At 37.3% G+C, this 27,978-nt stretch overlaps 4 protein-coding genes, 1 non-coding gene and 4 pseudogenes across 7 annotated transcripts; 1 reads left to right on the forward strand and 8 right to left on the reverse strand.

Annotated features, from left to right (window-relative positions):
* Positions 1-1,429: 1,429 nt before the first annotated feature.
* On the reverse strand, positions 1,430-2,654 carry LOC104779695 (protein COLD-REGULATED 15B, chloroplastic-like). The gene is made up of 2 exons (XM_010504094.2): positions 2,336-2,654; positions 1,430-1,955 (listed from the first exon to the last, which is right to left on the reverse strand). The coding sequence occupies exons 1-2, from the start codon at positions 2,542-2,544 to the stop codon at positions 1,634-1,636; spliced, it is 531 nt and encodes a 176-aa protein (XP_010502396.2). The 5' UTR covers positions 2,545-2,654; the 3' UTR covers positions 1,430-1,633.
* An 8,659-nt stretch (positions 2,655-11,313) lies between these two features.
* LOC104783498 (cytosolic sulfotransferase 11 pseudogene) lies at positions 11,314-11,850 on the reverse strand (annotated as a pseudogene).
* A 3,734-nt stretch (positions 11,851-15,584) lies between these two features.
* Positions 15,585-16,103, reverse strand: LOC104783499 (uncharacterized). The gene has a single exon (XM_010508647.1). It carries the CDS (start codon positions 16,101-16,103, stop codon positions 15,585-15,587), a length of 519 nt encoding a protein of 172 aa, XP_010506949.1.
* Positions 16,104-16,471: 368 nt separating this feature from the next.
* On the reverse strand, positions 16,472-17,554 carry LOC147945281 (uncharacterized). Its single transcript, XM_087509184.1, has one exon. It carries the CDS (start codon positions 17,552-17,554, stop codon positions 16,472-16,474), a length of 1,083 nt encoding a protein of 360 aa, XP_087365310.1.
* A 2,302-nt stretch (positions 17,555-19,856) lies between these two features.
* On the reverse strand, positions 19,857-21,057 carry LOC104779697 (cytosolic sulfotransferase 12 pseudogene; annotated as a pseudogene). Its single transcript, XR_015596478.1, has one exon. The product of XR_015596478.1 is annotated as a cytosolic sulfotransferase 12 pseudogene (transcript).
* An 895-nt stretch (positions 21,058-21,952) lies between these two features.
* On the reverse strand, positions 21,953-23,188 carry LOC104783500 (cytosolic sulfotransferase 12 pseudogene; annotated as a pseudogene).
* Positions 23,189-24,257: 1,069 nt separating this feature from the next.
* On the reverse strand, positions 24,258-25,515 carry LOC104779698 (cytosolic sulfotransferase 13 pseudogene; annotated as a pseudogene). Its single transcript, XR_015596480.1, has one exon. The product of XR_015596480.1 is annotated as a cytosolic sulfotransferase 13 pseudogene (transcript).
* Positions 25,516-25,715: 200 nt separating this feature from the next.
* LOC104779700 (uncharacterized) lies at positions 25,716-27,865 on the reverse strand. Its single transcript, XM_010504098.3, has 7 exons — positions 27,475-27,865; positions 27,272-27,378; positions 26,907-26,986; positions 26,667-26,808; positions 26,426-26,575; positions 26,121-26,322; positions 25,716-26,037 (listed from the first exon to the last, which is right to left on the reverse strand). The coding sequence occupies exons 1-7, from the start codon at positions 27,554-27,556 to the stop codon at positions 25,940-25,942; spliced, it is 861 nt and encodes a 286-aa protein (XP_010502400.1). The 5' UTR covers positions 27,557-27,865; the 3' UTR covers positions 25,716-25,939.
* On the forward strand, positions 27,662-27,734 carry TRNAV-UAC (transfer RNA valine (anticodon UAC)). Its single transcript has one exon. It is a non-coding gene; the product is annotated as a tRNA-Val (tRNA).
* Positions 27,866-27,978: the final 113 nt, after the last annotated feature.

The raw sequence follows: 27,978 nt of genomic DNA on the forward strand, positions 1-27,978 counted from the left end.
CACATTTAGTGTGGTTCACCGACGGTGTGTCAGTTATATTCACATGCATCAAACAAAAAAATATATTATTAGGGGAAGTATATTGCCCAAAATACAATAGGCAAAGGGAAGACAAAAATATGAGTATGATTCTAATTATTTAACCATAGCCTTGAACCTTAAATAGAAAACATAAGTTGGAAACCTAAGCGTGAACCCATGCTACCGCAAACAATGTATGATCAGATTCAAAACATATCAACATATATGATTTTATTTTAATTAAATATCAAGCATTGTTAATTTGTTATTTAATTTAGTTGAATAGACCAAATTTTACAAAAGAAATAAAGAAATATTTTGGTTCGAAGTCTTCAATGTGACACTGTAGACAAATACTGTATTTCGATACAAACCCTAAGCCAAATAGTATCAAACAATTTTCTATATCAAGTTTTATTTGTTGGTCTTTGTATGGCACGTAGGAAATTGAAGTCTCTTTATGGATGTTCACTCTTGAGTTGAATTTATTTCAAACCGTATGAAAGAGACTGAAAGGTATACTTTTACAAAAAATGAAGTATTGACATAATGTTAATTACAAAAAAAATATTGCTTGTAAAAATAATATTCGAATAACACTTTATAATAATATAGTTGGTAACACATTATATGACCGTTGTCTTATAAAGGTGAAAAACGTTTACACTATATCAAAGTTGAATTATTTTTACGTTTCTTTTACCCTCTTTATATATATGACCATGCATTGTCTTATACCTCAATGTAATAATATTTTATATTCTATGTGGTCTATGTATTTTACAGTTTAATAATAAAGTTCAAGTTTATATTTAATATTATAGATTCTAATATTAAAGACAACACCATGATGAATCGGGTTCGATTAATGTATTAGAATTTGGGTGTATTGATAACCCTTTTCCCTTCTCTTAATTATATTACATAAGTAATATATATACGTGTATATGTTAAGTCTATGCATTATTAAATGGTGCTATTATGAACCAGTACAACTCTTTAAAAGATGACGGTATATACATGTATATATATGTGTGGCTGTTGAATTCTTACTGCAACGGTTGTGTTCTCATAACGTGAGAAACACTACCAAACCAAACAAACACCAGAAAAGAGATTATTGATCTTCTTCATCAAAAATCAAGTAAAAACAATAAGGAGTAAGGGAAGAGAAAATCAATTATTGAAGACTTGGATCCATCATCAAGCATAGAGAAAACAATATTGCGGTGGTTGAATTAGAAAGCAATATTAATGGATCAAGGTTAGTGTTTCTACTTCTCTGAGAAAGTGTTCATGGTTGAATTAGATCAAATCTAGATGATCTTATGTAGAAATATAGATTTCATAAATATAGAAATATAAATTTATACTCTTTACCTTATGTAAATATATTAGAAGTAAAGAGTTTCATCCGAATAAACGGAATAGTTAACCGCTCTTTTAATCCTTTTGTTAATAACAGTTATAATCACAAAAAAAACATATCTAGTAATTTCTACATTGCCTCAGTATGTTTAATTAGGGCTCGAAATATGAGCACATGTAATTTAATTACCAACACATTAATCTATACATCAGTTTTTGGAGGCAATATTGCTTCTTTAGCCTCTCATGCTTTATCTCCGACGTACTTAGCCGTTTTATTTTTTATATCCGTCGCTGAATCTTTCACGTCACCTGCTTTTTCAACGATAAAGTCTTTGGCGTTCTCCGTCATTGAAGCAGCTTCCTCCTTCGTCTCTTTGCCTTTATCCGTCACATACTCCGAAGCTCTCTTTGCATTTTCAGCCACTGCGTCCATCGCTTCACCAGCTTTCCCGAAAATGTAGTCTTTTGCTCTCTCCATATGATTTTGAAGTTCTTGTCCCTTTTCAGCAGACACTTGTCCCATTTCACTTCCCTTCTCCTTCACGTACTCCGAAACTTTCTCTCTATTATTTGTGTGTGTGTGTGAGAGAGAGAGAGAGAGACAATTACTCCAAATTATTACAAGAAACAAAATGAATTTTTGTTTTTTTTAACATTGGCTTTTCGATATATATTTTTATCTCTATATTGTGTAACTTGTGTTAACAAGTTCATATATATATATATATATATTAATTAAGCTTAAAAACAAGTAATTATATCCTTTAATTACTTAGTTTTAAAAGTTTAATTGATATCAAATTTAGGTGTTATATTTCATAGTCATATACCCAACCAATATCATGAGAATTAAGAATAAACTTTTCCACAAGAAAACAAACATATCTATATATGTCGATGATCGTACGATCTCAAGTATGTTCAAAGACATGCATAGACTTACGAGGCATTATCAAGCCATTTGGGATCGTTATTGGAGTTGCTAGAACCTTTTACGGCCGTCGGGACCCACGACTTCTTGCGCTGAGGTGCAGTGATCACATTCTTCCGGCCAGCTCTCATAGCTCCACCGCCAACGCTGCTTCTCTTGCTTCCGTTGATCAAGAACGAAGAAGAACCCAACCCACTAAGCACAGCTCCGGAGATCGACATATCTCTAAGATGTGTAAAATGTGTGTTTTAGGAGCAAACAGAAACGAAGGAAAGAGATTAGCTAGTTTAGTTTGTTAGAGGAACAAAGTGACATGAGTCTATTATAAGGAACCTCATCAGAGGCTGGCGTGAATTAGTTTCTAACCAATGAGAATCAATGGCGTTCCTTTGTTACATCATAGCTCGCCACGTGTATTCACTTTTATCACAAAAAGAAACACATGACATGCACGTACGTACATGATGCAGGTTAATTAACAAAAAAAAAAAAAAAATTAACCTAGACATCAGTTTTCGCCTTTTCGGTACCAATGTAATCGAACATTAATTCATATATATTGTACTAGACTTATGCTTCACTACGTGCCTTACATGAATTCACTGGTTAAAGATTGGTTTTTAAATGCTTTTAGACCTTTGAGCTTATCGGTCGGAACAATTATAATCAAGGACAATTACAATCAAGGAAAATTACAATCAACTTTAGGCCTTTGAGTTTCTAAACAATTACAATCAAGTACATCCCTTTGTTTAGTTAAACATTCAAATGTTTTCATGCTTGCAAGACTAAACAACTAAAATTTACAAAACACTGTGTGCCGATTGAGTTTGAAAAATTAATACTAAATCATAAAAATATTCTTACTAATGACAAAATTAATGGAATAAAGAAAGGAGAAGATGTTTGTGTTCTTAGAATGCGTAAAAAGAGGGCCACGCAGGTCGCATGTTACTTCCTAATACCTTCCTCTATGAATATATAAAACATTAAAACACGATAGCAAAGTAATATATAAACAAAATAAGAAGAAGATGAAAATAAAGAATGGTGTGTTCGCATGTTTAGGATATAGTTGAAAGAGAAGTTCGTAGAAGTAGGGGCCATGCAGGTCGCATGTTTCTGTATGGTTAGCAAATATTAAAATACATACACGTAGTTACTGATTTTACTGGTTAATTACCATCTGTTTGGGGTCTTAGAAAAACAATGTGGTTCCGATAAATTGTTCCAAAAAAAAATGAATGTAGATTAGATATATCATCCAATCAAGTTTCTTTAAATTTAATGGGATCCCTATAAGGCTCACTTCACGCCACTTCTTGTCTTCATAGAAACGAGTCATCAACGACATTGCTATAAGGTTTTACATTTCTTCCTCTTCAATGAAAATTGAAATAACGGGAACTCTAATTTGTTGTGACGTCTACATTTAGGGTTTCCTTGATTTTGAGAGAGCTATCTTGTGGTCTTCTAATAAAGATAAATAAATCTATATATTTGGTTATCTTGTTTTTTTCTATCATATCAATGTATTGCATGATAATATCAATATGGAATGGTAGACTCACTCAATATGGATGGTAGAGTAACGAATGAAGCAAAATAATCAAGAAATTTCGTAATTGGCCCACCAATATTTCCAAGCTTTTGTTTCTATTTCCAGCTATTTTCATATAAACATCAAATCTCAACAACTTTTGAACCCACCGAGCACTAAACACTAAAAGAAAAAATTGTTCTCCGCCTCTCCGGATATTAGTCCTGTCGACCAAATTTGACTAAATTAACTCGTTGATTAAGATGCATATCAAGAATACTAATTAATATTTAAATGTAAAACTTATATGGCTTTTTCGGATTACCAAAAAATAGAATTCGATTAGTTAGAGAACCATTTAATTTAAGAAAACCGTACGTGATCCGATGGCTCAACTATAATTGGCTTAGGGAGTACGTGAACGTGACTGAAGGATCTTTAAAGATATATACACATCTGTTCGATCCACATCAGCTTTATGTCCCAAAAAACCTAAATATAAAATATAATTGTATATAACAGTTTAAAATCCATAAAAAGTTTATATCATTGGCTCCTTCTACTTGGCTAGGACTCGGGCGAAATAATTACCAATTTAAATACAAATTTCTTTAATTTCTATTTTCATTATGTAATCGTCTGGCTGAAAAAAAAAAAAGAAAAGGAAAATATCTGCTTTTGAATCTTAACATTTGTTAGACACAAAGAGCGTGTTAAAGAGAAAAAGATATTGAAGATATGCAGGTTCAGGTATTTTTTCCACTACAGTTGTAGAATTATTGATGGTCACAACAATCTTGGTAAAACGTGTAGGTCTGCACATGGACATGAACATAATAATGTCATTTTGGATTTCAGGTAAAATTAATTTTCTAGTCATGTAGATATTTCAAGTAAACCTTCGATGTTCTATCCAAATATCGAGAGTTATTTTTGTTCACAAAAGACACTAAAATACACAGGTGCAATAATAACACTCAAAGCAAACTTTGTCGCCATAAATTTCAGATGGCATGCAACTATACATATATTTCATATTAATTATATATGTATTAAAAACCCAAAAGTCAGATTCCTTTCTACAATTAACTTTTTATAATGTTAAAAAGTATATATATATAGTTGAACTGTCAATATCCAAACCACGTACTAATCATATTGTTTTCCATATAATATATATTATTTCCACTAACGTATTTATAAAGTAAAATATGCATGAATCATGATGGCTATATATAATCCACGAATCTTCATCTGCCCCCATAAAATCAGCCAAACATGTTTTCCACGAATGTCCATAAAATATAGACCAAACATTTCTTTAGCTTGAACTTTAAGTAACTTGCAAATCAAAATGTTCTAATAGCCACGCCAGGATAATATTGTCGTTGCTAAAGGTTCAATACCAAAGAACTTTTAAAAACCAGTCTCCCAATGCGTTATGCATAAAAATTTCACAAATAGTATATGGACATTCGACTAGAATGCTCTTTACTCAAAAAACATATTTCGGCCTAAACGATTAGTACAAGTTATCGACCCGTTAAGACTTTCAAAAAGCCCACAAGTTACTAAAATAAAAATATATATTTCGTTCTATTGTTCTTGAAAGTAAAACATATGAAAATTCAAAAAAAAAAAAAAAAAAAAAAAAAAAGTAAAACATATAGAGTATCAAATATTATTTGAACGAAATCAAATCAACAAAGTTCATAGAGAAAGACACATGAAAAAGACACAACCTTATTGAAATTTCAAACCGAAACCTCGCAGTTTGTTTTCAAAAATCTCATCAAAGGTTTTTTGGCCATATGAGGAGTAAGATGATTCTTCCAGTCACCAACTTCACCTTTCCTAAAAAATGCGTGAGAATCTACACCAACTCTTATTTCCCCAGTTTTATTAACTTCTAAATTGCTTAAATTTCGGAAACCACACAGCTTTAAGATCTCTTCCACCAATCCACTTGGTGAATGGACAATTCAAGAACTCGGTGAGTCTCTTGACTTGAACTCGAGGCTCCTCAATCATCTCCTTTTTTTTCTCCATCGTCTCCTTCGCTTCTCCTCAGATTTCTCTTTCTCTCTCTCTACATCCTCCTCTTCCGCCATGGCTGCTGAAACAGTCGACTCAACCTCATCTCTCCTCAACATCAACATGGTGAATATCACCAAACTAACAGCTACCAACTACATGACTTGGAGTCTTCAAGTCCACTCACACCTAAATGGTTACGATCTCGCTGGCTTTTTTGATGGATCCTCTGTTCCACCCGATCATACCACCGTCGTCAATGAGCAACCAACCCCGAATCCAGCCTATGCAAAGTGGCGACGCCAGGACAAGCTCATTTACAGTGCCCTCCTTGGTACTCTCTCTTCCTCCATTCACTCAGTCGTCTCCAAAACCACATCTGCTGCCGAGATGTGGAAGAAAATCAATGCTACCTATGCCAGTCCGAGTTGGGGACACATCCAACAACTCCGAATCCAACTAAAACACTACACCAAAGGTGATCAATCGATTGATGTATACTTACAAGGCCTCACCACCAGATTTGATCAACTCGCTCTGCTTGGCAAGCCTGTTGAACATGAAGCTCAGATCGAGTTTCTTCTTGATGGTCTCCCTGACGAGTACAAGTCCGTCATCGACCAAATGGAGGGTCGTGACACGCCACCCACCATCACAGAGGTTCATGAGAAACTCCTGAACAAGGAGGCAAAAATGCTAGCCATGAACAAGTCCCTCACCAGTGTTGTCCCCATCACAGCGAACGTTGCTGCAATCCGCTCCCGCTCACATCAAGACAAGTCCAATCCTCGCCACCAAACACACTGGAACACCGGCAAAAGCCAACATCACTCTCAGCCACAACGCTACGACAATCGTCTCTCGAAAGGGTACCAGGGTCGCTGTCAACTGTGTGGTGTCTTCGGCCACAGTGCCAAACGTTGCACCTTTCTCCAGCAACACCAACAAGTCGTAACTAATGGTCTGCTTCCAACTACATTTCGTCCCTGGCAGCCTCGAGCAAACATGTCTGTCATGCCATCCAACAACTCCACCCCATGGTTGATGGACAGTGGTGTTACACATCATATGACCAGTGACTTTGCCAACTTGGCTGTGCATCAACCATATCAAGTGGACTACGCGGTTCTTCTTGGTGATGGTTCGGGTATTCATATCACACATATTCATCTCGTCCTTCATCTCTCACAAGTGTCTTATGTGTACCTCATATCCGCATCCGTTTACAGATTCTGCAATGCTAATAAAGTTTCTGTTGAATTTTTTCCTGCTTATTTTCAAGTGAAGGATCTCAGCTCGGGGGTCCCATTGCTCCAAGGCAAGACCAAGGATGAGCTGTATGAGTGGTCTCTATCCCCATCTACCATACAATCCTTCTTTGCCTCCACCATACCAACAATACCCATGACCGATTGGCACCACCGCCTCAGCCTTCCCTCTCTTTCAATTATCAATAAAACTGTTTCCAGTTTTTCTCTACCTTGTACTCAATCAATCTCACACTCTTCTCTATGTTCAGACTGTGCCATTAATAAAACTCACAAATTACCATTTTCCCAAATCTCTATCACCTCTTCCCGTCCCCTTGAATACATCTTTACCGACCTATGGAGCTCTCCTATACTCTCTGTGGACAATTACAAATACTACCTTGTCCTTGTTGATTACTATACCCGTTACACCTGGCTCTACCCTCTCAAACTCAAATCCCATGTCCGTGAAACCTTCAAAACCTTCAAAGCCTTGGTTGAAAACAAATTTAATGCAAAAATTGGGACTCTCTACTCTGACAATGGCGGTGAGTTCATTGCTCTTCACTCATTCCTTGCTGACACGGGCATCTCTCATCTTACCTCTCCACCGCACACACCAGAACACAATGGACTCTCAGAGCGTAAACACCGTCACATCGTCGAAACGGGACTCACGCTCCTCACCCATGCCGGCATGCCAAAACCATACTGGTCTTACGCGTTTCCCACCGCAGTCTATCTAATCAACCATCTCCCAACACCGGTTCTCAACATGGAGTCACCGTTCAAGCTTCTATTTGGCACCTCCCTTAACTACTCCAAATATTGTGTCTATGGGTGCCTCTGTTTCCCGTGGCTGAGACCATACAACAACCACAAACTCGAAGATCGTTCAACACCTTGTGTGGTCATCGGCTACTCTCAATCTCAAAACGCCTACTTGTGCCTTCAACCAAGCTCCAATCGGATCTATGTTACACGCCATGTCAAATTCGATGAACATTCCTTCCCCTTCCACCGGCTCTCACTTCCGACCCGACACCTCTGTCACCCTCTCCGCTAATCACCACCATACCACTTTCTCAACAGCCAACACCGACCACAACAACCTCACCAATCCCAGAAACACCACCACCCTCGCCTCTCATACAGCCACCGTCACCGGGACCCGCGAACTCGGATTCCCACCTGTCAATACCGGACTCAACATCGACTTCCACGGCAGACTCGATTTTTCCTTCGTCACCCGTGGCCACGACTTCAGTTTCAGATTCCGATTCAGGCCCATGTTCGGCCCATAACAATATTGGACCTCCACCAAGCCCAACAGCGCAAGTGGATCAGTCCCCATCCACGACCTCTCCATCTACGACCTCGACACCACAGCCGGCTCCAATACCCGTCGTTGACCCACCGCCGGCAAATCACCACCTGGTGGTCACTCGTCGGAAGAACCAGATTTCAAAACCAAATCCAAAATATAACTATGCAGCTGCTCTCTCCCGAAGTATATCGGCTGAACCCCAAACTGTCAAACAAGCTCTTGAGGATAAGAAGTGGCGAGGTGCTCTCTCCGAAGAAATTAATGCCTTTTCCCACAATCAGACCATGGAGCTCGTACCTCGTCAATCCCACTTCAATGTCGTTAGTTGTAAGTGGCTTTTTAAAAACAAATTTAACTCTGATGATCCCATCACAGGTGTAAAGCACGTCTTGTTGCCAAAGGATATAACCAGAAGTACGGTCGAGACTACACTGACACCTTCAGTCATGTCATCAAATCCACAACGATTCGGTTCGTCCTTGATGTTGCCGTCACCAGATCATGGCCCATTCAACAACTCGACGTCAATAACGCCTTCCTCCAAGGAACTCTCGATGAAGAGGTCTACATGGAACAACCATCATGATTCATCGACTCTGACTACCCGGATCATGTTTGTTGCCTTCGGAAAGCCATCTTCGGACTTAAACAAGCACCACGTGCGTGGTACAACGAACTTCGCAATTTTCTCATTAGCCTTGGATTCCGCAACTCTTTGTCCGACACATCTCTCTATGTGCTCCAAGTTGGTCATGAATTCATTTACCTCCTTGTCTATGTTGATGACATTCTTGTCACAGGAAGCAGTCAAGCGGGCATCCGACAGATCCTTCATTTGTTAGCTGAACGTTTCTCCGTAAAAGACGCAGAGGACTTGAACTACTTCCTTGGTATTGAAGCTCGTCGAACGTCGGAAGGCCTCCATCTCTGCCAACGGAAGTATATCCTTGATCTCCTCCATCGTTACGACATGACAAATGCCAAACCTGTGATGACACCGATGGCTTCCTCTCCAAAGCTGACTCTCACAACCGGTGCTCTGTTAGCCGATCCCACCAAGTACCGTCAACTCATAAGCGGCTTACAATACCTTGCCTTCACCCGTTTAGACATTGCCTATGCTGTCAACAGACTCTCACAGTTCATGCACAAACCAACAGAGGCCCATTGGCAAGCTGCCAAGCGCATCCTCCGATATTTGGCTGGTACGCTCACACATGGCATCTTCTTCTCCGCAACGAACAAACTCATTCTCCACGCTTTCTCAGATGCTGACTGGGCCGGAGATTCAGATGATTATGTCTCCACCAATGCATATGTAGTCTATCTTGGTTGACATCCAATCTCTTGGACATCAAAGAAACAGAAAGGCATCGCTTGATCATCAACGGAGGCTGAATATCGAGCTGTCACCAACACTTCTGCTGAGCTAAACTGGGTCTGCAATCTGCTTACCGAACTTGGAATAAGTATCTCGTCGCCACCGGTGGTTTATTGTGACAACGTAGGAGCCACGCTTCTCTGCGCAAACCCTGTTTTTTACTCTCGGATGAAGCATATTGCAATCGACTATCACTTCGTCCGTGGTTAGGTACAACAAGGGGCTTTACGCGTCTCTCACGTCACTACTAAAGATAAACTGGTCGATGCCCTCACCAAACCACTTCCTCGAGCACGGTTCCTTGAGCTCCGACACAAGATTGGAGTGACACAAGCCCCTCCATCTTGAGGGGTGTGTTAGAGATATGATACAGATACGCAATCACCGTCAACGATATGATCGAGATATGCAATCAAGACACAACCTTTGATTGATTAGCTTTAGGAATGTTCTGTAATTAGATTACCTAGAGTATCCTCCTATAACATTCTTGTATATATATCTCTGTACAAACCTATGTTAATACACACAACTCATATTCTCTACAGCGACAACCAGTGCCGGCCCACCCCTAAAGCAGGCAAAGCAGCTGCTTTAGGCCACATGATATAGTAAATTTTTAGTGACACATATTTGAGAAATTAGGCAGGTCTGTTGGGTCTATATCATGCAATTATGTGGCATATCTAGGGTTCAAGCCTTCAACTTTGCAGGTTCGTTTACAGTTTTTCTTTTTCTTTTGCTTTTTATTTATTACTTTTTGGTTTTATTTCCGTTTTTAATATTAAATACTCAAAAATTTGAATTAACTTGACTACAAGATATTATAATATTCAAACAAAACTAAAATTTTATATAAGAACATCGATATTACTTCTTCTTCTTAATCTTTATTTTATTATAATTATACATTATTACCAACTACTTTTAATCTTAATTATGTGGCATGTCTAGGGTTCAAGCCTTCAACTTTGCAGGTTCGTTTACAGTTTTTCTTTTTCTTTTGCTTTTTATTTATTACTTTTTGGTTTTATTTCCGTTTTTAATATTAAATACTCAAAAATTTGAATTAACTTGACTACAAGATATTATAATATTCAAACAAAACTAAAATTTTATATAAGAACATCGATATTACTTCTTCTTCTTAATCTTTATTTTATTATAATTATACATTATTACCAACTACTTTTGATTAGCAATGATGTCTACCGAGTATTTGCTATAATAAAAGTTAGAAAAATTAAATTTTAGATTGTTGTTACATTTTTTCCATATTTTTTAATTATATTTTAGTATTATAGTGAAAAAATATTAATTTTATATCATACACAAAATTATTATTCTATGTTTTAGGTCACCAAAATTCAAGGACTGGCCCTGGCGACAACTCCTCTGCAAATTGCATCACACATGAGCTCAAAATCGGCTTTATCCATCTTGGTGCGATGTAACATACTAACATGCTTCTAAAATGCCAACCGGAAATAAACGTGTCTTTGATACCTCTACACACATACACGATTTTGCAAGGTGGGAAGCCTTTTTGGTGGCCTCACGCAATGCTTGTAAGTGCATATGGGTAGAAAAGATCATAGGAGAAGGAAATTTTGTGAGATTTGGAGTTTGGCTATTAGCATATAACTCAATCTCAAGAAATGGGACAAGGTCATGAGGGTTTTGTGAAAGCAAAGGATGGATTTGGGGGTTTTCACGGTATTCATCTTGATGCACAACAGCGAAAACTAGGGATTTGAGCCAAGTGGTTCCACCTTTGGGCATAGAAGCAATGATTATATCAGTATCTCGTGGCTTGAAATGTTTTTGGACGTCAAGAACGGCTTGGAGTATGTTTGGATAGTACCAACAACCTTTGTGGTTATAGAGACCATTACCAGTAAAATCTTTGTCTGAAGGTAAGGAAGAGATCAAGTTCTTGGTTTCTTGACTAACTTGGTTGTCTTTCATGAAGTTTGGAAGGTGAACAGGCTCCATTGTGATAAATTATTTTTCTCTATGTGAAAACAAAGAGAGGAGAGTGATAAAAGGTAAAGATATAAGTTTTTTTTTTTTGGATGCTTTGAATCATTCAGCTTCATAAGTTTACATATGGTATATATTTATTTCATAGACATGTGTTTAGGACTTTTGCACGTGTTTTAATCAAGGGTGGATCTTAAGCCACACAAATTTCCTACATTAGGATAAGAATCTTATCTTCAATAGACTTTGTGCTAAAACATCACTTAAATTGAAACACAAGGAGTAATTAAAAAGCCATTTATATTTACTTTAACTAAGCAGGTATGTTTTGTTGATTTGGACAACTAAATATTTACTACTCCTAGCTACTTAGCTTTCATGTGTGGTTTAAGATAAACCCATGATTGACAAGTATTTATCTACAATCAATGCGGTGCTCACACTTAGACTGAAGGCCAATTTTTTTTTTTTTTTTTTTTTTTTTTTTTTTTAACCCTTGAACTACATTTATATTAACAATTAACAAAAGCATTGTTTACATTAGACATGATACATAGGGATACAGAATGATAGATAGTTAAATGAGATCTTCTATTCCTTTGGTCTTTGGTCAGTTTATATGCTAATTTGTTTGAAAGACGTGACGTCCAGCGGAAGATTATGTTTTCAAATCTTGTTGTCCAACCTTGTATTTTTTGTAGCCAGTTGTAGAGAACAAAACGTAGGGATCGTTTGTTGATTGCATTGATCAGCGATTGACAGTCACCCTCAAATATTATGCTTGTGTGTCCGCTACGCCATGCTTGTTGCATTGCGTAAATTAGAATTTGACATTCAGCTTCAATAGCGGACATAACAAAGAGACCAGTGGCTTGACCTGCTTCTTTAAAATGGCCTTGATCATCACGAATTAACCAATCTGATGTAGCTTGGGTGTCACCATTGATAAAACTACCATCGTAGTTACATTTAACCCAGCGCAGGAGGTGGTTTTATCCAGTTAGCTCTGTCTCCTCTGCTATTACATGTATTGTTTGAGTCTCGGCATATGTGCTCTGTAATTGGAGGAAGAATATCTAACCATTCATCAGACTCTTGTTTCGCTTCTCTTAGGACTCTTTGCCAACTGTGGTTGATCTTCTGGAATGTGAGTTTGTTGCGACTTGTCCAGATTTTCCATAGAATCCAAAATGGAAGTATGGAAAGTCTATCATATATCCTCCTCTGTTTATGAAACTCTAAAATTGTTTTAATCTTGGTATCAATGGATTCATTCAAGTTGAGAATACCTCTAATTGGAAGATGTGAACCACGCCAAATCTGCATCGAATGAGGACAGGTAAAGAACAGATGTTCAGGCGTTTCAACTTCAAAGACACAACGTTTGCAGAAAGAGTTTGTAGAGATATGTCTTCACTCTAACTCAGCTCTTGTAGCTAACGCTCTTGATGATAATCGCTACAAGAAATGTTTGAACTTTGGCGGGAGTTTTGTTTTCCAGATTTATGTTTTTGTTTGTAGGTTTCCGTATGGAGGTCTGATATGGAATTCTTGATTAGGAAGATGAGTAGCAAACCAGTAGTCAGACTTAACAGAATAAATTCCATTCTCAGTGTAGTGCAATCCTAGATAGTCTTGATGCTGTCAATGGCTTACTTTGATTCTCAGAATGTGATTGATATCATCTCGATGAACTCTTTCCCGTATTAGCCTTTCATTCCAATTGCTTCTATCTGGGAGCAGAAGACTATCGACAGTGAGAGTATCATATTGATGCTCTATTGCTTGCCGAGGTGACCGTGGTGGATGGACTGGGAGCCAAGGAACAGTCCATGTTTTAATGCAGTGACGTCGCCAACTGTAAATCGCATGCCTTTTTTTAAGAGGTCACGACCATGAAGAATTGATTGCCAACCAAATAAAGGTTGAGTTCCTCTTGAAGCTTCGAGAATATTTGAGTCTGAGAAGTATTTGCCTTTGAGAATACGTGATAGAAGACTGGTTGGGTGTTGTATTATTCTCCATGCTTGTTTGGCAAGTAGAGCATCATTAAAGCGCTCTATATCTCTAAAACTGAGGCCACCTTCTTTTTTCATATACTTCAGTCGATCCCAAGCTATCCAATGAACTCCATTACCAGTTTGTTGAGTGTTTCACCAGAAGTTTGCTATAATCTTTTCTATCTCTTCGCATATCCCTTTTGGAATCTTGAAACAGTTCATTGTATAAACAGGCATTGCAAGGGCTATTGCTTTCAATAAAATCTTTTTACCGCCTTGAGATAAGAACTTATTACTCCATCCTTTTGCTTTGTTTTTGAATTTCTCCATAATATATTGAAACATCTCTTTCTTTTTCCTACCAAACTGCTCAGAGAGCCCCAAGTATTTACCGCATCCACCGTCATTGTGAATCTGTAGAACCCGTCGAATCTGCGTTTTGGTTGTGGCAGGAACTCGCTTTCCAAAGGTTAGGGCAGACTTTTTTGTGTTGATTTGCTGATCAGAAGCTCTTTCATATTGTGTGAGGATATCCTTTATAGTTGTGCATGATCTTATATTTGCTTGACTGGAAAAACAAGGAATCATTTGTAAAGAGTAAATGGCTCACTGAAGGACTAGCATTACTTATCTTGATTCCTTTGATTGTGCCTTGTGCTTCTGCTCACTTCACCATGTGACTTAAGACTTCAGCATATAGGATAAATAAGTAAGGTGAGAGTGGATCACCTTGCCTTATACCACGTTCCGGCTGGATAAAACCTTGGGGATTACCGTTGATGTTGACTGAGAATGTTGGTGTCCTAACTTAGGTCATTATCCATTGCACCCATTTGGGATCGAAGCCAAATTTAAACATCGTTTCCTGCAGAAAGTCCCACTCCAAACAGTCATATGCCTTCGTAATATCAGTTTTTATCGCCATATAAGAGTTTGCACAGCGTCTTTTAACTTTAAGCGTATGGATGAGTTCATGTGCTATAAGGACATTGTCTGTAATGTTTCTTTCTGGGATGAAAGCGGCTTGTTCTTCAGAGATGATGCGATGCAGATGTTGTTGTAGTCTTCCAACCAACACTATGGAGATTATCTTATAGCTAACGTTGCACAATGCAATTGGACGAAATTCACTCATATGCCTCACATCAGTAGTCTTTGGAATTAGACAGATGTTTGTGTGGTTTAGAGCTTTGTCGGAAACACCTTGATCAAAGAAGCTACAAACTTCCTGAATTACTGCTTCTTTTGTTGTTTCCCAATAGTTTTGGTAAAAAGCTCCTGTGAAACCATCTGGACCCGGGGCTTTAGTTGCTCCAATGGCAAACACGGCAACTTTGATTTCTTCTTCAGTTACAAGCTTCACTAGGTCTTCATTCATCTCTGTTGTGACTCGCTGTTGGAAGTCCCGGAAAACATGGTAGTGATTGTTTTGGACATACAATTCATTTTTGAATAAATTGGTGAAATAAGTTTCTGCAACCTTTCCCATCTGACTGTCACCATGATGCTCATGGCTCTCATCATCCAGTATGGAGTATAGTTTATTCCAAGATGTATGACTTTTTGCAGTGGCAAAAAAGTATCTTGTGTTACGATCACCACTTGATAACCAGGTCTTACGACTCTTTATTCTCCAAAACTCTTCTTCGCTATGATAAGCACAACTAAGCTTGCTTCTGAGATCTCGGATGTGTTGTGTAGTAGAACCATTAGAATGAACTTGATCAATTAACTTCTTTAAAATGCCTATTTCTTCTTGAGCATTTGTTCTGTTTGCTTTTTTCCAAATGGATATGGATCTTCTACATTCACGCAAACGGGAGCTGAGACACATCGCTTGACCTGATCTTCGGATTGTCCAACCTTTAGATACAGCATCGCTAAACCTTCTCTGTTTACCATACGTGAATCAAAGTAGAAATGTCCTTTGCGAGGGGAGAAATCATTAGTAATGGTGGTGATGACCGGTCTATGGTCTGATTCAATGAGCTCCAAAAACTCAGCTTGAGAGGCTGGAAATTTTGCTATCCATTTGGAATTCACCATTGTCCAGTCTAAGCAACAAGCAACATCATGACTGTATCTTTTTCCCATCCAGGAGAATGGATCCCTAGTATGTTTTAAATCTTGAAAATCACAGACTTGTATCATTCTTCTAAAGTCAGTGAACGAGCTCTCAGGACGTGAGGGTCCTCCTCTTTTCTCTGAGTTGTTCTTGATTTCGCTGAAGTCGCCAATAGACATCCATGGACCATTCCTACTCATTGCAATCCATTCTAATCTTTCCCAAACCAAGTGTCTTAAAGATTGATTTGGATTACCGTAGACACAAGACAAGTAAAAACCAAATCCATTAATTTAAACATGAGTATCTACAAGGTTTGGGGACTGATACAGAACGGAAACAGAGATATTGCTATTCTAGAATAAAGCTACTCCACCACCTAAACCAGTATGAGGCACTATTACAACACGATCGTATCCTAGTTCAGCACCTACATCTCTAACAGTGTCATCTCCTTGTTTTCTTTCAAAGAGGCAAATGATGCCTGGAGAGAAAGTCTTCTTAATCTCCTTTAGACGTCGAATTGCGAGGTCATTGCCTAGTCCTCTACAGTTCCAAGCGGCTGTCCTCATGGAGAAGGTGGTGGTATAGGGCCCATCGCGCCTCTGTCAAGATCATGGGGAATGCAGATCTCCCCGGAGTAGCTACCTTCACCGACTTCATAGACCATAGCTTTGGAGCCCTCAATCCTTGCAGAAGGATCATTGATGTCATCCCTCTTACGTTTGCCTCTAGCATTCATATCAGTATCAGTCTCACCACGCATTGTGTTATGATTGATAGGATTGTCAATAGGATTGTTGATAGGATTGTCTCCAAGTGGTTCCTCTGGTGTGCGAACATCCGGGATAAGTATCACTTGGGCAGCGACAGAGATTGGATCGTCCTTTGCCAGTTCACGAATGACAACACCATGGTTAGCAATGTTCTCGGGATGGCCAGGATCTTCATCTTCATCAGGATCATCAACGTGTTCTTCACCTCCATTTTGCAGGATGCAAGCACCGGTATCATGAGTAAGCATACCACAAACCTCGCAAAAGCCTCTGAGACGTTCAAAGCGGAAGCGCAGCAGTGTATTGACACCTTGTTGGAACTGAATTTGCCTCTGGAAGCGGAGTGGGAGTTGGATGTCCCAGTGGATTTGGACACGAACGAATTCAACTCTTGCAGCAGCCTCTGCATCATAATCAACATCCAGCAGAGTACCAATAGCACGTCCAATGTAGGAGATTACTTCAAGGTTAAGAAGTTGAAAGGGTATTCCTCGGATTTGCACCCAGAACGAGATAAAGTCAATGAGAGGCGGATTGTCATTTGGATGCCAGCGTTGGAGGATCAACATACGATCATTAAACGACCAAGGACCACGCCGAAGAACCAACTCCATTTCACCTTTAGTGGGAAAGATGAATTGGAAGTGATTACCACCAACGATACGGCCATGGACGATGCCGGCCTGACCCAAAATTATTGGCATGGATGCAATGATTGAACACACATTTTGAAGACGAGGCATGACTGGACGACCGATGAGAATGAATCGGTTTTCCGCCGCTGCATTGGCCACCACAACTTCCGGTATTGCCAGAGGGGCATCATCAGCGCCTAGGTTGATATCTTGAACTGCTCTTCGTAAATTGTCAGCCATTCTTTGGAGTGTTGAGCAAAAGTGGTAGAAGAAGAGAAGCGCAGAAGTAAACAAAGCAGAGAGATGGAAACAACACCAGTCAGAGGATCAGTATTTATAGAATAAATTCTTCATGGAAACCGTCAAAAGTGCATCACGAAGAAGAAACCACTTTGTGGAGATAACCGTCGCACGATTGCAGAGAGGGGATATCCCCACAGCGTCGACGAAACTGCCAGTAACCGTCTCCGGAGAGACGAGATTCAACCACCAAGAGAGATGCCAAATCGCCTTCCACATTCCGTTTTTTTTTTCATCTTTTTCAATTTTTTTTTAAAATATATTTTGTAATATTTATTAGAAAATTATTTTAACACTAAATAAAAATAAATGTAAGTAATTAAAACCAATAATTTAAATATAAAACTAAAATAATTTTTGTTATCTCAAAATGTCCTATACTAATTTTCCAGATGTACTACTTTTAGTTGTTTTTGTTTTAATATTTTTTTGGACTTTGTTGTTATATATTAGTAATGAATTTATTTTCAAGATAAGAAAATCTCAATAAAATTTATAGCATTTTTAAGAATATAATTTTTAGTGAAAATTTTTCATTATAGAAATGATACTAGAGTTTTTGTGTCATTATCCTAGCATGTCTCAACTAAACTTATGCAGTTGTAGTACTTAAAGTGTCAATCCAGTTGGGAAACTTTACTAACAATTGAGATGCAATCAAGAAATCACAAGTCAACCCAATTCAAGAGTGGTTTTATGTCTAACAATCCTAGAGTGATCAGAATGCAAAACGGAAATGAGTCACAGAACTAGAAACGAAAATGTATGACAAGAAGTGAACAAGAATAAGTGAAACCGAAAAAGATTCTAAGCATGAACTAGATAACAAGAACCGAAACAGTCTCAGTAATGTAATATCAATCAAAAGATAGAAGTCCTAAGGATGAGAGTAATTGAAGTCGGTGGAGTATCCTAGTCTACAGAGTGTTTAACATGCCACAAGCAAACTATCCCTAAACAATGAACATCACGACTTAGCTAATCCAATCTCTTGATAGAAGCTACTCAGACTCAACCACTTCCAAACCTAGCTCTAGCTAGAGAAACATGATCAAGCAGGCATGACAAACAAGTTCATTCACGTCAACAAACATCCTAGAAAACTAATCTCTTAGGCTAGGAATGTAAGTCTCTGGCACTAGTTAGTCAGACATTTCATCAAACACATTTTGGGTGCGGAAATGTCTAAGACCTAGTACCAATTGATCAGAGAGAAACTAGTAATTCAAACTCTAGTCCAGAAGGGAATCATACGAATCTAAGCTTAAACACCCTACATACTAAAATCCTCCACCTAATCTATCACATCCTCAAGAACTGTCACACTACTCGGATCTAGAAATCATCATCAACGATACAAACTCAGAAAACATTGATTCAAGCATGATCGGATAGACAAAAATGAGATGAACAACTTTGTATAAGAAATCCAATGCAAAAACTCAATAAAATCAAAACTATCTGGATTACAAAGTCTCAAGCGTTTTTGGTGGCTAGGTAAAACCTTAAGAAAAAGAACAAAACGAGATAAAAGATGTCTCGGCAAAGACTTAACAAAATGTATATATAGTCCAATATGGAAAGTCCTAAAACATAAAACGACAAGGTAAATAGTCGGTTTGGGAATCTCTCGAAGCGTGTGAGACCAAGCGTCTTCCTTCCTGACATATGTGATCGAGTCAGTGCGCGTCGAGTGGAATGCAATCTCATCATGGCTCGGTTGGTGGCTCGACTGGGGCTCGAACGGTTGTGTTTCCGACATCTCCTGGATACCTAAAATACTTCAAAATGCACAATGTATGCAAAGATGATGCAAGAACTACCTAAACATGCATAGTGTATGATAAATGCTAGAAAATGATGCAAAACAACTAGTTATACTAGCTAAATGCATGACAAATACATGTTAAGCAAGCAGAGGTAAAATATAGATATATCAATAAAATATATTATATTCAGTTAATAAGCTTATTTTTTTGTATAAAAATATGGTCTAGAATTTTAGTTTTGTTTTTTTGGTAGCTTTGGGCATTTGTCCAAAGGGAAGGCATGGCTCTCTCTACAACTAGCTAGTTGGAATAAAATAGAACTTTATACAAGATTGATAAAATTGACTCCAACCTGTAGCTGACGAGTATACTAATTACTACTAACAGTGCATGTGCCGTGTCCTAATCCGAATCTAACAGTGATGGGGTGCGACAAAAAAAAACAAATTTAATTTATATATAAAGAAAACACAAACATGAATACATGATTTATTTTATTCATAAAAGAAAAACAACAAACACAAACAAAACATTATAATAAGCACAACAAAAACATAACTTAAGCACAACAAAGACATTATAATAAGTTTAAAAGATCGATTCAAGAAGAAAAGATCAGACCAGAACCATGAAACTTCTCTTCGATGGTTCGATCAATTTCCGCTGCCAAGGACTCACTCAAAGTATCTCTCCATCCTCCAATCTCTCCTTTTCTAAAGAAAGTTTTAGTCTCCATTCCATTTGGTAGTTTCCCATGTCTATTAACTTCCAAATTACTTAAACTCTCAAAACTACACAACTTCACAATCTCTCTCACTTCTTCTTCTTCAATAAAACCACATCCCAAGAACTCAGCGATTCGCTACATCTCAGTTCCGGTCTGCTTCTTGAGGTCCTCGTAAGTAACAAACAAGACCTTGTTCGGATTCTCGCGGCTTGCGTACCAGTACTCCAATATATGATCCCAAAAGGGTCCACCTATAAACTTCCCTTCACAAAACGCTTCAACCGCTTTTTCGATCGGATAAGCTGCGGTTTCTTCAGGAGCTAGCTTCTTTCCAAAATGCCATAAGGACACAAACATGTCCTTAGGGTTCCTACAACAATACACAATCTTACAAGACGAGCTCTTAACAGATTCCGGTAGTGAAAGATGCGAAATGTGCGTGTTCATGAGTCTTGGAGAAGGCAACCCGGAGAAATCGGAATCTGGGGATTCATAGTAAACTCCTTCCAAGAATGGCACGAGAAGGTGCGGATTGGTAACCAGAAGAGGATGGTTACCAGAAGAAGAAACTGGAAACTTGTGTCGGTTAAGGAGAGCAAAGACAAGAGCTTTTAACCAAGTGGTACCTGATTTAGGATTAGTGACGAGGATAATGTCGGAATCTTTGGCTTCAAAGCGTTTTTGACAGATCAAGATTCCTTGCAACAGAGCTTGTGTGTTCCAACGTCCTTGGTATTGATACATTTCACTCACTAACCAACCTTTTTCCTTTGGAAGAGAATAGATAAGATCTCTTGTTTCTTGAGTCAGATCTTCATCTCCCAAGTAAGCAGGAACTGATGATGATGACATTGTTTAGAGTTATTTCTTAAACTCTATTGCATCTATGAGGATAATGCTTATGTGCTTTTATACATGTATGAGAAGTTTGCTCTACAAGTAAATCGGACAATACTTCCAATTTCTGTTTTGGTCCAAATATATTATTTTGGGTGGAGTGGTCAACACATCATTTACTTGAAGAGCACGTAGAATAGTATAAAAATGAAAGAAGGAGAATCACGACTCTTAATGTCTTAATATAACTAGTCAAAAAGAGAAACCAACATGACATGACTTGCGAGTTGCATGAGCGATTTCAGAATTTCGATTTTTTTTTTTTTTTTGATCAACAATTTCAATTCAATCTTTAAAACTAACCTTCTGTATTAAATACAAACATTTCATTATTGATTAAATTATTTTTGCTGAATAAATTTGTATAGTTTTAAACCGCTTTGTGTTAAAAAAAGGTGAAGATGTATGAGTTTTTTTTTTGACGCTTTGAATAATTCGGCCTTACAAATTTACATATGTAATTTATCTTATCTTCAACAGTCTTTGTCTTTTGATATTTTCCAAGGAAGTGAGTCCAGCAGCTATTTATTTTACGAAATTATTGTTTAGGTTTTGCATTCAATATCATAATTTGAGTGATTTACTGATTATGTCGTAGATTGGAAAAATCATTTCACTCCATACATGGCAAAAATCCATAATGAGATCGTGAAATATAAACCAAGCGGATTCGGTTTGAGATTTCAATAATTTGATTATTAAACCTTTAAATCTTGGTTTCGGTTATATCGAGTGGCGGATAGAGTACAAGGGAGTCTATTGGCTAAACATATTGTGGATTCTAAAAGTGTATTGTAAACACTTCGGTAAATTATATGTTCTTGGTCTTAGAGCATATAAAGGAGTGAGACTATTTATAGGCTTACTAACGTTTATTTTCCATATATTAAAGAAAATGTAAATACCACTTTACAAGAATAGCATAATCCGAACTAAAATGGTAGGTAAAAGACAAACACACACACACACACGATTCATTTTATTCATACAAAAAACAACAACTAGAAAACATTGACACCAAACAACAACAAGAAGGAAAACATTGACACCGAACAACAAAAACTTACAGCATTCAAGAAAACAATTGAACAAGAACAAGTTTAAAAGATTGATTCAAGAAGAAAATTTCAGACCAGAACCATGAAACTTCTCTTCAATGGTTCGATCAATTTCCGCTGCCAAGGACTCACTCAAAGTATCTCTCCATCCTCCAATCTCTCCTTTTCTAAAGAAAGTTTTCGACTCTGTTCCATTTGGTAGTTTCCCTTGTCTATTAACTTCTAAATTACTTAAACTCTCAAAACTACACAAGTTCACAATCTCCTCTACTTTTCCTTGCACTTTTTCTTCGTCAGAAACCACATCCCAAGAACTCAGCGAGTCGCCTAATCACAACTCCGGGCTGCTTCTTGAGCTCCTCATAAGTTACAAAAAATACCTTATTTGGATTCTCGCGGCTTGCGTACCAATACTCTAATATATGATCCCAAAAGGGTCCACTCATAGACTTCCCATTGCAAAACGCTTCTACTGCTTTTTCAATCGGATACTCTGCGTCTGTGGTTTCCTCACGAGCTAGCGTTTTCCCAAAATGCCAAAAGGACACAAACATGTCCTTAGGGTTCCTACAACACTATACAATCTTACAAGACGAGCTCTTAACGGATTCGGGCAGCGAACGATGCGATATGTGCGTATTCATCAGTCTTGGAAAAGGCAACCCGGTGAAATCGAATTCTGGGGATACGTAGTAAACTCCTTCCAAGAAGGGCAGGAGAAGGTGCGGATTGGTAAACAGAAGAGGATGATTACCAGAAGAAGGAACTGGAAACTTGTGTCGGTTAACGAGAGAAAAGACAAGAGCTTTTAACCAAGTGGTACCTGATTTAGGACTGGTGATGAGGATAATGTCGGAATCTTTGGCTTCAAAGCGTTTTTGACAAGTCAAGAGTCCTTGTAACAGAGCTTGTGTGTGCCAATATCCTTGGAATTGATACAGTTCACTCCCTAACCAACCTTTCTCTCTTGGAAGAGAAGAGATCAGATCTCTTGTTTCTTGTGTCAGCAGCTTATCTCCCAAGAATGCATGAACTGATGATGACATTGTTAAGAGATCAATCAAATCTTGAAAATTGTTGCAAGTATGAGGATAAAGCTTTTGTTGTTTTATAATGCTTTCAATTAAGAGTTTTTTTTTTTGGATGCTTTGAATCATTCGGCTTCACAAGTTTACATATGTATGCTTATTTCATAGACAAGTCTTTAGGGCTTTTGCACGTGTTTTTTTTCCACGTGTTTTAATCATGGGTGGATCTTATGCCACACAAATTTCCATCATTGATTGAGATAAATATTTTATCTTCAAAAGACTTCGTTCAAAGACCCTGTTTAAAAAATTCCCGGCTTTGAAAAATCGGTAAGCCCATTCTCTCCATCTTGATTAAGTACTAATTTCCGCCTATCATTTATTATCCAATTATACATGTCTAATCTAATTATAATCTTTTTAATCTGATTATTTTCCACATAATTTTATATATTTATATTTGGCTTTCCACATAATTTTGTATTGATTATTTTTGGAGCCAAATATAAATCCAATATGTATTTTTCTATATATTTAGACATTTAAATTAAGATTTTACGATGTTTTACAATAAATAATATACAAATTTTTAATGAAAATCATAAATTCTTTTTTTAAAGTTATTTTTTTATCATAACTTTAAAAACAATACTATAGTTTTATATTTTATTTAATATTTTTTTTTTAACATAAACAGAATTATACGTATATTTAGTACTATATATATATATTATTACTAATTTAATAAAATAACTTTAAAACTAGTCCCTAATTAATTCTCATTTAATCTTCACTTTTTTGGTAAAGCGTTAGATCCATCCTAACCGTTCGACATCAATTTCTAAAACAGTGCTTTCAACCAATGAAAGGTGATAGTGCTTTCAACCAATGAAAGGTGATCTTCACTTTGTCTTCAACAAAAATCGTGAAATGAAAGAAGGAGACTCTAAAATAAACAAGATATTATTTTCGGTGGAATGATCACACTCAAAAGTCAAAACACATCATTCACGTGAAAGAAGGAGACTCTAAAATAAACACCGAATTTTGTTTTTTAACTTAATAACGTCCTTTTTAGTCAAAATTATTTATTACAAAAAATAAACACCAAACTATTTATTTAGTCAAATATTTTTTTAAATAACGTAATATTTTACTATTAACTTTATAAAAAAAAATTTAAGTCAGTTTTATTTGTCAACAGACCAGTTCGGTCAATTACAATAACTCAACAACCTTATTTGTTGTATTGATGCATGTTAAACCAACTAAAGTCTAAATCAATACATTGAGAAATGAGTTGAACTAAAGCAGATTCTTAGCAAAAGAATCTAAAACCAGAACCAATTAATTTCTGGTCAGTGGTTTTATCAATTTCCTCTGCTAATAAAGGAGTTAAAGTATCACTCCATCCAGCAATCTAACCTTTCCTAAAAAATGCCTTAGTCGCCATTCCATTCACTAGCTTGCCTTTCTCATTAACCTCCAATTTACTCAGATTCTCAAGACTACACAGCTTTACGATACTGTCCAAAACTCCGTTATCTATCTCTTCTTCTGTAAAAGAACATCCCAAGAACTCAGCCATCCGCATCACCCAATCCCGAGGCTGCTCTCTCATCTCTTCATACATAACAAACAGAACCTTGTCCGGGTTTTCTTGGCTCTCTTTCCAGTACTCTAATGCATGATCCCAAAAGGGTCCATAAACACTTGAGCCTCTGCAAAACCCACTGACCATTTCCTCCATTGTGCATCCAACCATCTCCTTGAGCATCAGACTTTTCACGAAATGCCAAAGCGAGACAAAAGCATCTTTTGGGTTCCTGCAGCAGTACACAACTTTACAGGACGAGTCCTTAATGGACTCAGGGAGTGACCTCAGAGGAACGTGTGTGGAGAAGATCCTAGGAGAAGTATCTTGAGTGTGAAACTGGAAACCTTCGATAAAGGACACGAGAGAATGCGGGTTGTTATCGAGCAGAGGATGGGATTCTAGAGGGGTTAGGAATTCATGTCTGTGAATCAGAGCAAAGACAAGCGCTTTCAACCAAGTTGCACCTGACTTAGGACTGCTTACGAGGATGATGTCTGAATCTCTGGCCTGAAAATGCTTCTGGCTGTATAGAACACCTTCTAAGAGATTTGGTGGGTACCAAAACCCTTGGTATTGATAGAGATACTCTGCAAAGAAGCTTCTGTCTTTAGGAAGAGAAGACAGCAACTCCTCACATTCTTGGCTAAATTTAGCTTCTGCCAATAACTTTGAAAGAGTGGTTTTGGATTTTGTCATAGATTATAACGTTGTTTTCACAGAATGCTTACAAACACATATAACTCTATTTATAACTAGATTATGAATATCTTAAAATAGGAGACTTTTTATAAAAAAAACTCAATCTCTCTACTTTAATTATTTTCCTCCAAAAGAATATTTATGGCTTCTCCTAGCAAATGTCAAATTATAATAAGATAAGAATCTGTGTCTTTCCCCATTAAGCACAAACAAACAACAAGAACCAAAAAAAATGTACTTTCTGGATTGCGAAAGATCGGGAAAAGCTTATTTCACTTGAATGATAAAGTATTGCTAGATTCATTAGACTTTAGCTCCAAATGTAATTAATTTATAATAAGCTTTCCATTCAACAACAGAAAAATTCTACATCTTTGTTCTAACCATTCATTTTTCAAAGTCTTGCAACAGAGAGATTTGAAGTTCCTCAAAAGAAAGAAGTGGCTAAAATTCTCTGAAGATAGTCCATACTAAAAATGATTCTACTCGTCACAAACATACCAACCTTAATAACTAGAAATGGTCCTGAGAGATGAACACTCACTTTAAATCATTCGATATCAGCAGCTCCCAATAAGTACGATGTTGGCGCATCATCTCCAAGCAGTGGAATATACTCTGATCCTCTCACGTGAACGCTAAAGCAAGCTGATAATAAACAAACAATAAAGAATTACAAAAACAACATTGATTGGTACCTATAAATGTGCGGATATGAAATGTGTGCATACCGTTCTCGATTTTGATCACACTCTGAAGCATCACTTCCATCTTGGACTTCATGTCGTAACTGTCATCCATCTTTGGCACAACTAGCATAAGTTCCCTATGAATCTGTCTAACAAACTGACAAATCCGCTGCGCAAATTCGATTTCACCATCTGATATTCGACCAATCGCCATTCGCATTAGCTCTCCAGTCAAATCAGCTAGCTGTGCAAGTATAAAAATCAATAATCAAACACAACTTAGAAATCCAAGCTATAGCTAAAAATCCCTAACAGTAACCATAATAATTCAAGAGAGCCTCAAATACCCCAAGAATATAGTCAAGGATATTGATCTGCAACGGCTCTAAAGAAGGGTCACTAAGCGGTACAAGCGTTGCATTAATATCATCGAGAGTACATAGCGTCCCAGACAAACAGAACTTATAAAACGTTGCAGCTTCAACATATTCTTGCACCTGTAAAGTAACCCAAAACCAAAACACATCAGTCAAAATCATAAGCCAAAATGGTTTTCAAAAGAACAATGATCTATATATATTTACAGACCCCTGGGGAATAAGCTCGTCTCAGCTTCCAAAAATCAGTCCCTTGCAGCTCTCTCATTAGCCGGGCAAAATGTTGATCCCTCACAGCTTCCAAATCTTTCCCTGCTTTCTCCAAAACTTCCTCTTTGTTGTCTTTACTGAGTCTGCCACATAACATAACATTGTAAAACCAAAAACAAACAATCAGAATCTTTGATAAACACCAAACCAAAACAACAGAGGCTTTGATGTATTTTTTTACCTGTGAACCTGAAAGATAACTTTTTTACTATTCATTGTGATATCACGACTTGCCTTCACCACTCTTTCTCGTTTCTCATTCTACAAAGATAAAAGCAATCTCCTTTATACTCAATTTCATCATAGTCAAGGACTCAAAGTTCCAAATTCACTACAGGACGATACACAAAACCTACCCTCGACTCAAAATAACAGAAGAATCAAAGTTGCAATAAGAAAGATCACTTCTTTGACTGTCTACCTCACAAACCTTCCCTAAAATACTCAATCCCATGACGCAAGTTTCAATCTTTTTAACATTATAGACCCAGACAACATCGAGATTTGTAGGGAGAATTTGAAAAAAGAGGAAAACATATCACTTACGAAGTTATTAAGATAATCAGCGTAGGTAGAGAAAGCATCTTTCATGGAGGATTCAGTAGTCATCGTCCTAGCTTTCTTAACCAATTGTTCAGCACCAGTCTCTGCAACTACACAAACAAAAAAATTCCCAAAACCCTTAGTTACGAATCTATTCTTAACATGCAAAATCATGAAATAAATGCAGGAGTGTGGAAGGTACATACTTTGATGGAGTCGCTGAGGTTTTAATTTGGGAGCCATGAGCATAAAGGCTACTCTTTGGAACGCCGATGAACAACTCAACATCTGTCTGCTTTCTCCGATGCTCGCTCTCGAAGTTGAAGGGGTTTATTTTGTGCGTGATACTTTTAGTCTATACTTAAACATTAAATGAGACCATAAATGACATCAGGTGCTGTGGTGTAGTGGTTATCACGTTTGCCTTACACGCAAAAGGTCTCCAGTTCGATCCTGGGCAGCACCATCCGAATCCCAATTTTGTCACTTTTTTCCCTTTCTTTTAACGTGAAAAATGATTGAGTCATTTTCTTCTATGGTTTTTCATTGGCACCAAGAATGTTGTGAATAAGATTTTGGACATTGTAGGTGAAATTCAAGAAAATTAATTTGATTGAAACCATATAAAAAATCGACTTTACGGTCTTCTTCTCTTTTTTCAAATCTGTGTTCAGGACGAGAAAGATTGATTTTGGGTAAAGTCGATAAAA

The sequence above is a fragment of the Camelina sativa genome, chromosome 4, assembly GCF_030686135.1.
Source record: "Camelina sativa cultivar CO46 ecotype springtype chromosome 4, ASM3068613v1".
Lineage (NCBI taxonomy): Eukaryota > Viridiplantae > Streptophyta > Magnoliopsida > Brassicales > Brassicaceae > Camelina > Camelina sativa.

Excerpts from the sequence above, each read along its gene's own strand:
- LOC104783499 (XM_010508647.1), bottom strand. The coding sequence starts at position 16,103 with ATGAGTAGGAATGGTCCATGGATGTCTATTGGCGACTTCAGCGAAATC.
- LOC147945281 (XM_087509184.1), bottom strand. The coding sequence starts at position 17,554 with ATGGCTGACAATTTACGAAGAGCAGTTCAAGATATCAACCTAGGCGCT.
- LOC104779695 (XM_010504094.2), bottom strand. The coding sequence starts at position 2,544 with ATGTCGATCTCCGGAGCTGTGCTTAGTGGGTTGGGTTCTTCTTCGTTC. Across the intron at positions 1,956-2,335 it reads AAATGGCTTGATAATGCCTC|AGAGAAAGTTTCGGAGTACG; the intron begins GTAAGTCTATGC and ends CACAAATAATAG.
- LOC104779700 (XM_010504098.3), bottom strand. The coding sequence starts at position 27,556 with ATGTTGAGTTGTTCATCGGCGTTCCAAAGAGTAGCCTTTATGCTCATG. Across the intron at positions 26,987-27,271 it reads CTGATTATCTTAATAACTTC|AATGAGAAACGAGAAAGAGT; the intron begins GTAAGTGATATG and ends TTATCTTTGTAG. Across the intron at positions 26,038-26,120 it reads TGTGATCAAAATCGAGAACG|CTTGCTTTAGCGTTCACGTG; the intron begins GTATGCACACAT and ends GTTTATTATCAG.